At 35.9% G+C, this 10,892-nt stretch overlaps 1 protein-coding gene across 1 annotated transcript in view; it reads right to left on the bottom strand.

Annotated features, from left to right (window-relative positions):
• Window positions 1-739: 739 nt before the first annotated feature.
• TIPRL (TOR signaling pathway regulator) overlaps window positions 740-10,892 on the bottom strand; it is a 31,756-nt gene continuing 21,603 nt past the window's right edge. Inside the window, exons 5-7 of the mRNA XM_026003348.2 lie at window positions 6,043-6,138; window positions 3,770-3,832; window positions 740-2,293 (exon numbers count right to left, since the gene is read on the bottom strand). Coding sequence (XP_025859133.1) covers window positions 2,150-2,293; window positions 3,770-3,832; window positions 6,043-6,138 — 303 coding nt within the window. The 3' untranslated portion in view covers window positions 740-2,149. The remainder of the gene's footprint in view (window positions 2,294-3,769; window positions 3,833-6,042; window positions 6,139-10,892) is intronic.

The following is a 10,892-nucleotide window of genomic DNA, read 5'->3' as shown; positions in this document are numbered from 1 at the left end:
GCTGCAAGTGGCGCTAAACTGCTAAGCCACAGGGGCTGCCCATGAAATCAGTATTATTTCCATCAGAGTTGTTAAAATTTGTAATCATTTTTACCTTGTTTCCTTCATTAAACTTTACCTCTGTGAAGACATATATATATATATACTATAGCTCTTCATTATTGTAATCCCTTGTACCTAGTGCAGTATTGGATACACGGCACTTCACTTAAAACTAAACGGAATGAGGGATCCCTGGGTGGCGCAGCGGTTTGGCGCCTGCCTTTGGCCCAGGGTGCGATCCTGGAGACCCGGGATCGAATCCCACATCGGGCTCCCGGTGCATGGAGCCTGCTTCTCCCTCTGCCTGTGTCTCTGCCTCTCTCTCTTTCTCTCTCTGTGACTATAATAAATAAATAAAAAAAATTAAAAAAAAAAAAAACTAAACGGAATGATACTAATGACAGGTATCTCTATTTTCAAAAACAACAACCCACCATACAGCAAACACCGGCTGATTAGAACATCCATAGAAGTATTGGCTTTAGGGAAGGCAGAGGAAGAGGAACAAGAGCCCAAAAGCTACACTGGGAGATTATATTCTGAACTATCTTTAGATTTCTATGATAATCTGACTGCAGAATCTGGCTATAATGCTGACCAAGTTCAAAACAAAGCACAAATGAAAAAAGTATACCAAACCATTTTTTAAAATTGAGCTTCAGGAAAAACTGAAATAAATGAAATAGCAAAACATAGGTAATTCCTTATTGTTTATTCTTTTCTTACAAAAGACACTTGGAACAAATAAATATAAAACAGCATATGTCTTATTTAGCAATGGGCAAATATTTATTCCTGGGTATTCTCCACAGGAATAAACTGGAGGAGCTTCCAGAAATACACTCATCCTATCAACTTCCCATCCTCTATAAAAAAGGTCAATTCTTTTAATTTCCCACAATTTTAAACAATGGATTCTCAAAATAAGTAATCTAAACCTGACTCAGAGACTAAGACAACTGATTCAAGTTAAGTATATATATAATGATGTTGCCCAGAAACTTCAACTAATGAATATTCTTACAAGTTTTTCATTTCTTATATCTTGTATGAATAAAGAGTCTATTCTGTTCAAATCTGCATGGCAAATAAAATACAACAGAAAGCTGAGTACAATATATACACTTTTCTGCCCTAAGAGAAAACATTACATACAGGTGTATTTAATATACAGTGAACATGCCATGTATTTTCTTAAAGCCAACAAAATCCTGATTTCCTATACTTTGCAGGTGATGTAGCAGAAGGCAAACAAATACCAAAATCACTTGTGACAAAATTTAGCTAATAAATTAGATAGACAACAATATAAATTCAATATTCAATGGATTTATTCATTCCAAGGTTGCATGGAAAATGAAGTAAAAAAATGTCCATACAAGTAGAACCACACATAAGAAAAAGCACCTAAAGGTGGAGGAAGGACAGCTCTGACATCCTACCTGTGGGTGGCAAAGCACGTTCAGGTGTTTCTGTGGACACACCACTTTCGGTTTGCCAGAACCCTGGATGGTTCAGTTCTGTGTCTGAAATTTTCTCAAAGACTTCAAAAGCCAATTTAAATTTAGAGGGGAAATTTTTTTTAAATTTGTTTTGGGTAAAGATCATTAAAGTATGACATCAATTTCCTAAAAGGCAACTCATGACTCTCCAGAAGTACGAATAAACACCAAAAAGCCCAAAGTAAAGAGCTGGTACATCAACATGCACGAGCAGGAATCCTGTGAGAGTCAGCAGGTGCTGTGTTTCTGTGATTTACAGTTACCTCCTTGGGGCGGAAACAGTGTTTCATGATGGGTGCAGACTGCGCCCACTGCTCAAGAGACATACACACGTCACTACCAGTGAGATCCCACTTTGTAATAATTTAGAAATCCGAATTTAACTCCAGAAAATACAAATCTGGAATATGAACTGGAAGACAGACAGTACAAACAACAGTTGAGTGAACCTCCCTGGAACAATCCTTTCTTTTTTTTTCCTTTAAGGCTACAGAAAATCTGCACACAAATGAGGCCATTAATTCTCATAATAAAAATAACCCCTCCCCTCCAAATAGCTAAGGTCTCCAGTCAAATTCCATGGTGAATATATACTGTAGCACATTCTATTCCACAGGTCTACTTTCTTGTGAGTCTGCAGGGTTGGGATCAATTCTTTCTGGAAATAGTAGCTTCTCACAAACTGCCTCCTTTATCGGTAAATACTGTGATATTTCATTAGGTTCCGTGAAGAGGGAAGGTGAAACATGCTAGGAAACACATACAAACTAGGTTAGCACATATTCAGTTATTACACTGGTACTTTTTGGAAATGCTTTGGTTCAAGCATTCAAAAGCACACCGATTTTATTTTATTTTTTAAAGATTTATATATTTCAGAGAGAGAACTAGTGGGAGGGGCAGAGGGAATCTCAAGCAGACTCCATGCTGAGCGCAGAGGCTGATAAAGCCTGATACAGGGTTTAAACTCATGACTCTGAGATCAAGACCTGAGCTGAGATCAAGAGTCGGCTGTTTAACCATTGTACCACCCAGGCACCCCAGCACACCAATGTTAAAATGAGCTGTAATATACATTAGAAAACAGAGCATCATAAGGTATTTCTAATGATAATAGGTATCTTTTGTTACTGAATCATGCAGACCTCTTACTGAATGAGCCCCTCAAAGCTCATAGGGAGATGTTATTTATAATGCTCTCATAGATGTATTAAGAATTTAATCCATCTTAGGGTACCTGGGAGGTTCAGTCGGTTAAGCCTCTGACTCTTGGTCCCAGCTCAGGTCTTAAACTCAGGGTCATGAGTTCAAGCCCCACACAGGGCTCCCATGTGAGTGTGGTACCTACTTTAAAAAAAATTTTCTTTTACGAAACCTTCATCTAATCCCCTTTCTCTCCTGCTTTTGTACCTTGAAAGCACTAGCCTTCAGGGACACCTGGGTGGCTCAGCAGTTGAGCATCTGCCTTCAGCTAAGGGTGTGATCCGGTCAGGGGAATGAGTGCTGCATCGGGCTCCATGTAAGGAGACTGCTTCTCCCTCTGCCTATGTCTCTGCCTCTCTCTGTGTGTCTAATGAATAAATAAAATCTTAAATTAAAAAAAAAGAAAGAAAGCAGTAGCCTTCACATAGAGCCCAGAATGTGGTCTACCGTGGACTCTAAGCAACTTTCCTAACCCATACAGAAATAAGCACTACAAGTGAAAAAAGATTAATAACGAATTTGTAAAAAGGTATCACTTTTGAAGCAACCTATTATAGAATCCTACAGACTTGTAGAAGCCCTTCACAAGTCCCAGAGGAGAGAAAAAAAAAAAAAAAAGGAAATTAGGCCAAAACAAGGTATGGTATAGAATTACCACATTTTAAGAATAAAAACATAGACTGGGTAGAAATTATTGGGTGACAAAGTGTTAAATGGAAAGAGCATCCAGCTGGTCCCAGGTGCAGACCCAGCACCAAACAGTTGCATGACATATAGTGAGTCACATTTTCCAGAATAAAATGTGGAAATTAGATCAGATAATGGTTCTGGTACCTATACCAACTGGAACTGGAACTGGTTTTGCATTGAAAGTGAGTTCAGAAAAGTTATGCTCCAGGAGGATTTATCCCATAGAGGCTTATTAGGTAAATTGATAAAATTTAGGGACACAGATTTGGATGGAAACATACAAAATGAAACATTAAAAGTCGACTTCTAAAAACTGATATTAAATACTGTACCATTAAATTAGCAATTTTGCTCTCTCGTGACGTATATTCTCGTAACATGTAGGTCTTGTCGGCCTATGTTGAAAAATAAAAGAGGGTTGGCATAAATCTATTTCTATGGTTACAAAATCCTTTCTGTTACACAAAACTGCCTATGACAACAGGACAGGTTGCAAAAGCAGTATGGAGTCTGACAAGAATATCTAATTCTGCAGTGAGATAACAAATTCTCACCAAGAATTCTGAATTACTAATGCCAATCTCTGTAAATCAGTGATTATCATATGTAAACAGATTTAATAATTACCATGTAAGAGAAACACAAGCAAGTTTTACTTTGAAAAAATATGTATATTTGCAAATGAGAAATGCAAGAGATTTTAATACTACTTAATGTTTGGAATGGCATCTTTTCCTTCAGCTGTATTATCATCTACCTTCATAATCATGGCTATTCTCATGTTTAAAAAAAAAAAGGTTAAACAAATTTTATTCTCTCCCATTTCTACAAAATTCTTATCAAATTCCTTATTTAATAAGTCACATATTTGGTACTTCAATTTTTCTCATTTCCAACTTTTCAAAGTTAGGTTTTAGAAAGTAATTTATTACAATTTGTTTTTTGGTGGAACATTATTCAACATAAGAAAAATCACACAAGATTAAAGTCTCTTAAAATTTTAATCAATACATACATATTTTAATCTTTTATGTTAAGGAAAGGAAATAAAAAGATTAATGTTCACTAAAAAAATCAGGTAATAGAAAAGTATAGAGCAACCACAGCTTCTATAGATAACACTATCCTTAACATTTAGAAATTTCTATACAAAATTTTATATAGATTCATACTCACTTTTTAAAATTCAACACTGAGAGGCATATCTTTATACATCAGTTAAGTATTACTCTCTGCCACTAATTTTAACAGATGTACAGAACATAAAGACTCCTAACTCTGGGAAACGAACTAGGGGTGGTGGAAGGGGAGGAGGGCGGGGGGTGGGGGTGAATGGGTGACAGGCACTGAGGGGGGCACTTGACGGGATGAGCACTGGGTGTTATTCTGTATGTTGGTAAATTGAACACCAATAAAAAATTAATTTATTAAAAAAAAAGATGTATACTTTCCTATTATATGGATGTAAATTAAATAATTCATATTGGTGTCCATTCAGTAGACCTTATGAAGCTCCTTCCTTCTCTCCTTTTTGCTATTTTAAACAATAGCATTGCCATGAACATCCGTGTGTGTGTGCGTGTAAAATATATACAATTGCCTGATTAGTATTTGTGGATTACTATATATGAGAATGTTTTTAGGATACATTCCTAAGAAATACTGTTGATTTAAAGCATAAAATTTAGATTTCATCTTTTTCTGAGGCAGAAAAATGCAGTCTATCTTTAGTACCTTGGTACCACTTTTAAAAAGAAAAAAATCACAGTTACCATGTTATTTCAAGGGAAAAAATCCACCTATCCCCAAGAGCAGGATTTGGGAAAACACCAATTCAACCCCATCCTATTGGGTTCAAATCTCACTTCTGCCACCTATTAACTGTAGAACTTGGGCAAGTGACTTAATCTCTTTGCTACAGATGCCTCAGCTATAAACAGAAATAATGACAGTTTTTATTTCACAGGGTGGTTATGAGAGTTCAGTTACTATCACTGCCCTACTGACACTGGTATCTCTTCTCCAATTCACCATTCTAAATGATCCAAATCAGAGGTTACAAATCCATTCCAAAAGGACAGGCTGCTATAAGCTACTAGAAGAATTTCCATGACTCAGTTTAAGCCTCCCTTTTTTTTTTAACACTTTTTTGAAAACCTTGTATGTCAATAGTTTCTACAGATGAAGTACAGAGCTTTGAAACTTTAGAATAACTACCAAAATGATTATGTGATACAAATATCAGGAGGCCATGTGATTGGTATTTTTAATATCAAGATATTATATAAACAATACATAAGATAAAGGTAAGAGTTAGGGGACAGTTTTCTTAAACACAGATCAAGTATACATGAGATTTTTTTAGAAGCATCAGACATCCCCTACTGGGGAGTGTCTTTTAGAAAACATTTTTAGCTAACAGAATTTTCAGAAAAGATGTGATATTTCATTACCTGGGCAGTCAACAGTAAATGTAGAACACCTAATCTTAAAGGTTAGAAGGACTGCCATAAAATATAAAGCATTATTTCATTTCAAATTCTCAATGAAACAACATGAACAAGCCCAACATCAACCAGTATATTCATTATATAAGAATAAGTACCTCGTGGTAAAGTCTTGTGTCATTCATTCTGATAAGCACCCCATCGATTCTCAAGAAAAATCGCAACAGCAGGAAAAAGCTAGAAGGCATTACTCTCTGAAAAAACAGTAAGGTAGTATTTTAATGAAAATTAAATGTTATTACTCTGCTAAAAGAAAATAATTTTTTTTAAATAAATTTTTTTCAAAGGCATCAGAGGAAAAAAAAAAAGGCATCAGAGGAAGGCTGAATAAGCAGTATATAGAAATCTCTAAACTAGAGGTTCTTTGTCATAGCTTCAAATAAGGCTCAATATATTGTATTATAATATAAACATCCTGGCTTCAATTTCCTACAATAGAAAAATATTTTTTAGGTCAAAAGATATTGAAGTTAAAAAAGACTTTAAAAATACCTAAGCAAAGTGCAAATTACAATGTTCACTTTAAAAACTGACAGTACTTACAGTAAATGTCAACACCGGTAATACCAAAATGAAATAACCTATTTCTTTGTCGTTGCTTGTCTCTTACTCACTTTACATTAAATAAAGAGAAAATAAAAAAAATTAAAAATAAAATAAAGAGAAAAGACCTTAAATGGAATGGTCTACTTCAGTGCAACCAATTAAGTACTATTTTATACTGCCAAAGACTGGTTTATCAGATCATTATATGTTCTTAACATCTTTCATCTGTGTCATATCTACACATTTGTTTTCCAAGTGTACACAATTGAAGAAAGTGAGAAAGCCAGGGATAGCAGAGAGCATGAGGTTGGTCCTGGAGGCAGGGAAAGAGGGGCTGGATAGTGTTTTAGATCTTCAAAAAGAGTATTTTGGGGCAGCTGGGTGGCTCAGTTGGTTAGGTGTCCAACCCCTGATTTCAGCTTAGGTATGATCTCAGGATTATGAGACTGAGACCCATATTGGGCTTCACACTGGGCACGGAGCCTGCTTAAGATTCTCTTTCCCTCTGTCCCTCCCCACCATCTCTCTCCCTCTTTTTAATAAAGAAAAAGAAACAAGAAAGGAAAGGAAAGGAAAAAGAAGAGAACAGAAGAGAAAAATGTTTGGGGGAACCTGGCTGAACCTGGCTGGCTTAGTCAGTAGAGCATACAGCCCTTGATCTCAGGGTCATGAGTTCAAGTCCCATGTTGCGGGTAGAGATTACTTAAAAAAAAAATAAAAGCCATTTCTTTAAAAAAAAAAAAAAGCTTGACCATTTAATAAATAAATATTTGTCTATTAACTGTCCAGTTCTTACTATAGTAGGTCTTGAATTTATATAAATAAAAAGATACAATCCCAATCATCAGGAAGTTTATCAAAGAGGGAAACAGAGAAAAATGATGTGGTAGCTATAGTAACAGGGGTATGCACGGGTTCAATAAGCGCTCAAAGAAAGAAGTACCTAAGTTGGCTGGAGAAAGAGAAGGCAGTGCAAAGTGACCATGGAAGGAAGAGCTGGGGTGGGAAGGAGAATTCCACAAAGAGGAAAAAGTAGGTATACAAAGTTTTGAGGCATCAAATAGGAAGATATATTCAGGGAACTACCTACAACTCCATACAAGCACAGGGCAGTATTAATGAAGAATAAAGGAAAAACAAGATAACCCACTAATAATAGTGGCTTTACTGCCTAGACAGTCACCAGCCACAGGCTAAGCTCTCCTTCCTTAGGACCTTTTTTTGTTAAGATTTATTTATTTGAGAGAGAGAGCAGGGGTGGGGAGGGTGGGAGGTGGGGGGTAGAGGGAGAGAGAGAATCTCAAGCAAACTCCCCACTGAGTGCAGAGTCTGATGCGGGGCTCTATCCCAGGATCCTGAGATCGTGACCTGAGCTGAAAGCCGAAGCTTAACTGACCAAGCCGCCCTGCCTTAGGACCGTAAGGCACACTTTTGCCAGACCTAACACTTGTCTTCAGAGCTCAGTATAAATGTCACTTCTATAGAGAAGCCTTTCCTACCATTCCATAATCACAGTCGATTTCTCATTATCTTCTCTTCCTTATAAATAAACAGATTTATAGCTATATCTGTTTGTGGGTTTACTTGCTTACAGCCCATGTCCCTCCACTTGACTGTAGGCAACATATCAGTGAGAATATCTGTTTTGTGCCATCACTGTGTCCCTACTGCCTAGACAAGTAGCTAGTAGTAGTAGCTAGTGCTTATTAGCAACTGCTAATGAGATAGGCTAGAGCTATCTTTTCTGGAAAAGGTTCAGTCATACTGCCCTCTGATAGGATTATCAACAACAGACTGAAAAAGCAAGACTTAGAATAAAGAAGATCTTGGAGGAAGAACCTGAGCTGTGACCACTTGCTGTGTCACAACAAACTGACCAGGAAGCAGATCATTACTTGACAGAGTGCTATTTGTAATTACTGGAAAGATTGGAAAGACTGGTAACATTTTTTCAGATTTCCAAATTAGTTATTAACAGTCGCACTGGGCACAACACAGGACATAAGCTGAAGTATCATTTCAGCACATAGAGGGGAGACTAGGAATTAGAAGACCAGGTTCTAGTTCCATTTCCACAATTCAACTGTATATTTTAAGGCAATAGTTCTCTTGTAGGGGAATATTTGGAAATTTTTGAGGGTGTTTTTTATCAAAATGATGAGCAATTGCAATATTTTGCAGATTAAGACCAGAGATGTTAGATGTTCTAAAATGCACAAGACAATCCTATAAACAAAATTCAATCCTGCATCCCACAAAACTTCCAAATATCTTAACCTGGCATTCATATGGGTTAAACAAAACAAAACAACAATTTATATTGATCTGATCTTGGAATTTAATTCCATTTTACATATAAATGCAAAATTCACTCAATTTCCAGGAATGCAATTGCCTTGTAAATCAAGGACAGATTATACTTGGCTTTACTTGGAACTGTATTTTAGGGTTGTTCACCATTTTTTTAAAAAATCGCCATCACCAATGGCAGTGATTGTGTTATGAGAATCACTGACACCTCACACCTCTGCCAGCCTACACTTCTTGCTGTCATATTCACAGTGATTCATTATGCAAATGTAAGCCCCTGATGACTTTATGTCTTTAGTGCAGTCATATTATGCATTTACATACCAAATTACATATTTTATTCTGAATCAATTTCCCTTTATTTCTCTTTTATAATTAGGACATTATGTTAATTTATTGGAAAGAAAGTAGGTTATATTATCTATGAATTTCATTTCAAGGTAGTAAAAGGGAGGGGGTGCTTAAAGTATTTGGTAAAACAACAGTGGAGCAATGAGTGTAATCAGGTTGAGAACCACTAACTTAGAGCAAATTATTAGCTAAACCACCCAAGGTCTCCCTCCCTTCATCTATAAAAACAGGGGATAGGAAGAAACAATTTCTTAGGCTCTGTCTCTGTAAAATATGACATTTCAATAGGACTACATTCCAACAAAAGCTACATCTGCAGAGGCACTGTGGAATATTTTTGTGCCCCAGCAATGAAAGATATGTTCCTACCTGGCATACTCGGACTCTTGGATTCTTAAGTAAAACATAGAAGCAGAAGACGGACAACATTCCCTCCTCACTCTATACTCAGAACAGAACTAACCATTAGCTGTAAACACCATTACGGAACATAATAGCACTGTCAGTATTTGGGAGATGGGAAATTTATTTCCTCTGAAACTTAAAAATTTACTTATTAGCATGAAAATAGATTTTCTTTAGATCTTTGTCAGAGGAGTCCTATCAACAGTAAACCCTATCAAGGACAGTGTATTAGAACACAAAATCCTAACCTAAAAACAAACATTACAAAAGAAGCTAATTTAGAAAACAAAACAAAAATTAATTTCTGAAGTATCTTACAATTAGATATAGGTAATACCACTCACACAAAATTATCAAAACTCCTCAGAAACTCACTAAAGCAAATCCAAAAACATCCCAGACCTCACGGTGCACAGAACTCTAAATCTACTTTCTCCCTGGGGAGCTGTGCCACAAGAATTTTTCTTTTTAATTAAAATTATCTAGGTTTTGAATTAAAAATTAAGATGGTAAAAACACTTCAAACCCTGAAACAATTAAATAAATTAAAAGCAACCATCTAACAGGCTCCATCTAACAATATCAGGCTCCATCTAACAATATCAGGAATCTAAAGTAAGTTACTTTGCTTAATGTAAGTAGCTACCACATTTCAGGATCGTTTCTTTTCAGAGTGTTTTATAATTACTATGGAAATTGAAAAACCAAACATTCATAAGCAACAAGCTTTACAATTCTAAAACAAGAGCTTTTAGCAGTTTTCTGGCCAAGGTTAAAATACCAAATAAAGGCAATGAATATTATTACCATTATCCCAGATGATTCCAAGAAGGTTTTGAAAGTGAAAGATATCTATACAGTTATCCCTTGAACAACAAAGATGTGAACTGTGCGAGTCCACCTATATGCCGTTTTTTAAATAAATACCAGTATAGTACTGTAAATGTATTTTCTCTTCCGTATGATGTTCTTAATAACATTTTCTTTTCTCTAGCTTACTTCATTGTAAAGATACAGTATATAACACATATAATATGCAAAATATGTGCAATCAACTGTTTATGTTATCAGCAAGACTTCCGGTCAACAGTAGGCTATTAGTAGTTATATTTGGGGGGAATCAAAAGTTATACAAAGATTTTTCAACTTCTGAGGGAGGATTATTGGTATCCCCAATTCCCACACTGTTCAAGGATCAGCTGTTTATACCATACCCCCAAACTCCTAGGCACAGGGAAAGATAAAAAGTAATCCTTAAAATTTTATACTTATTTTTAGAAGTTCCTTGGAGAGCTCTGTTAAACTAAAAATAATCTGAGATGGTTCACATTTTATC

The sequence above is a fragment of the Vulpes vulpes genome, chromosome 13 (genome assembly GCF_048418805.1).
Source record: "Vulpes vulpes isolate BD-2025 chromosome 13, VulVul3, whole genome shotgun sequence".
Classification (NCBI taxonomy): domain Eukaryota; kingdom Metazoa; phylum Chordata; class Mammalia; order Carnivora; family Canidae; genus Vulpes; species Vulpes vulpes.
The sequence above is the reverse complement of the archived record's forward strand: the minus strand, read 5'-3'. Positions and strand labels throughout refer to the sequence as shown.